Below are 658 nucleotides of genomic sequence, written 5' to 3' on the forward strand. Positions count from 1 at the left end.
AAAACAAAAATTATATAACATCAACAACATATAATTATAATTTCATAAAATTTAATTTCATTGTATATATATTTAAAAAAAAAAATATATATATATATATTTAATATTTTACTTTATTGAATTAATGAATTAATTTATAAACGTTTACCTAATATGCCTTACGTGATACAAACAAATTTTTTTCGGTACTTTTAATAAATAGCATTTTAATTTACAAGTAAGATTTCGTGTAAATGCCATACTTTCTTGAAAAATATGTTTAATAAAATATAATTTTTAGTTTAGATTGTGCGATACTCGATCGAAAATACATGATAATGTCTTCTTGACATTTTGGTAGTTTTTTTTACTACGTTACAACAACGAAGATCATGTGTTCTGTTTAGATACGCATTTAGAAAAAAGGTGACTTTTCATGAAAGCATAATATATGTCCAAAATAATGTAATATCGTATAAATATAAGTAAATATAAATAAAAAATATAAATAAAAAATATAAATAAATATAAATATAATTCCTTGAATTTAATTATATAATATTTATTTTAGTTATTTTTACTACAGAAAAATTTGATATGATAATGAAAATAATGAAATATAAAAAATATAAAAAATATAAAAATATAAATAAATGAAAAATAATTTAAATAGCAAATA

At 16.7% G+C, this 658-nt stretch overlaps 1 protein-coding gene across 3 annotated transcripts in view; it reads right to left on the minus strand.

Annotated features, from left to right (window-relative positions):
• The window catches only part of LOC102676040 (polymerase delta-interacting protein 2), a 4647-nt gene extending 4212 nt beyond the window's left edge, over window positions 1-435 (minus strand). For all 3 annotated transcript variants that reach the window (XR_421344.2, XR_421343.2, XM_006613263.2), the window contains exon 1: window positions 149-435. Coding sequence is in view for 1 of the 3 variants with exons in the window: in XM_006613263.2 (XP_006613326.1) it covers window positions 149-240 (92 nt within the window). In the remaining 2 variants the exon portion in view is untranslated. The remainder of the gene's footprint in view (window positions 1-148) is intronic.
• Between the last annotated feature and the right edge of the window lie 223 nt (window positions 436-658).

This window comes from Apis dorsata, unplaced genomic scaffold (assembly GCF_000469605.1).
Source record: "Apis dorsata unplaced genomic scaffold, Apis dorsata 1.3 scaffold_137, whole genome shotgun sequence".
Classification (NCBI taxonomy): domain Eukaryota; kingdom Metazoa; phylum Arthropoda; class Insecta; order Hymenoptera; family Apidae; genus Apis; species Apis dorsata.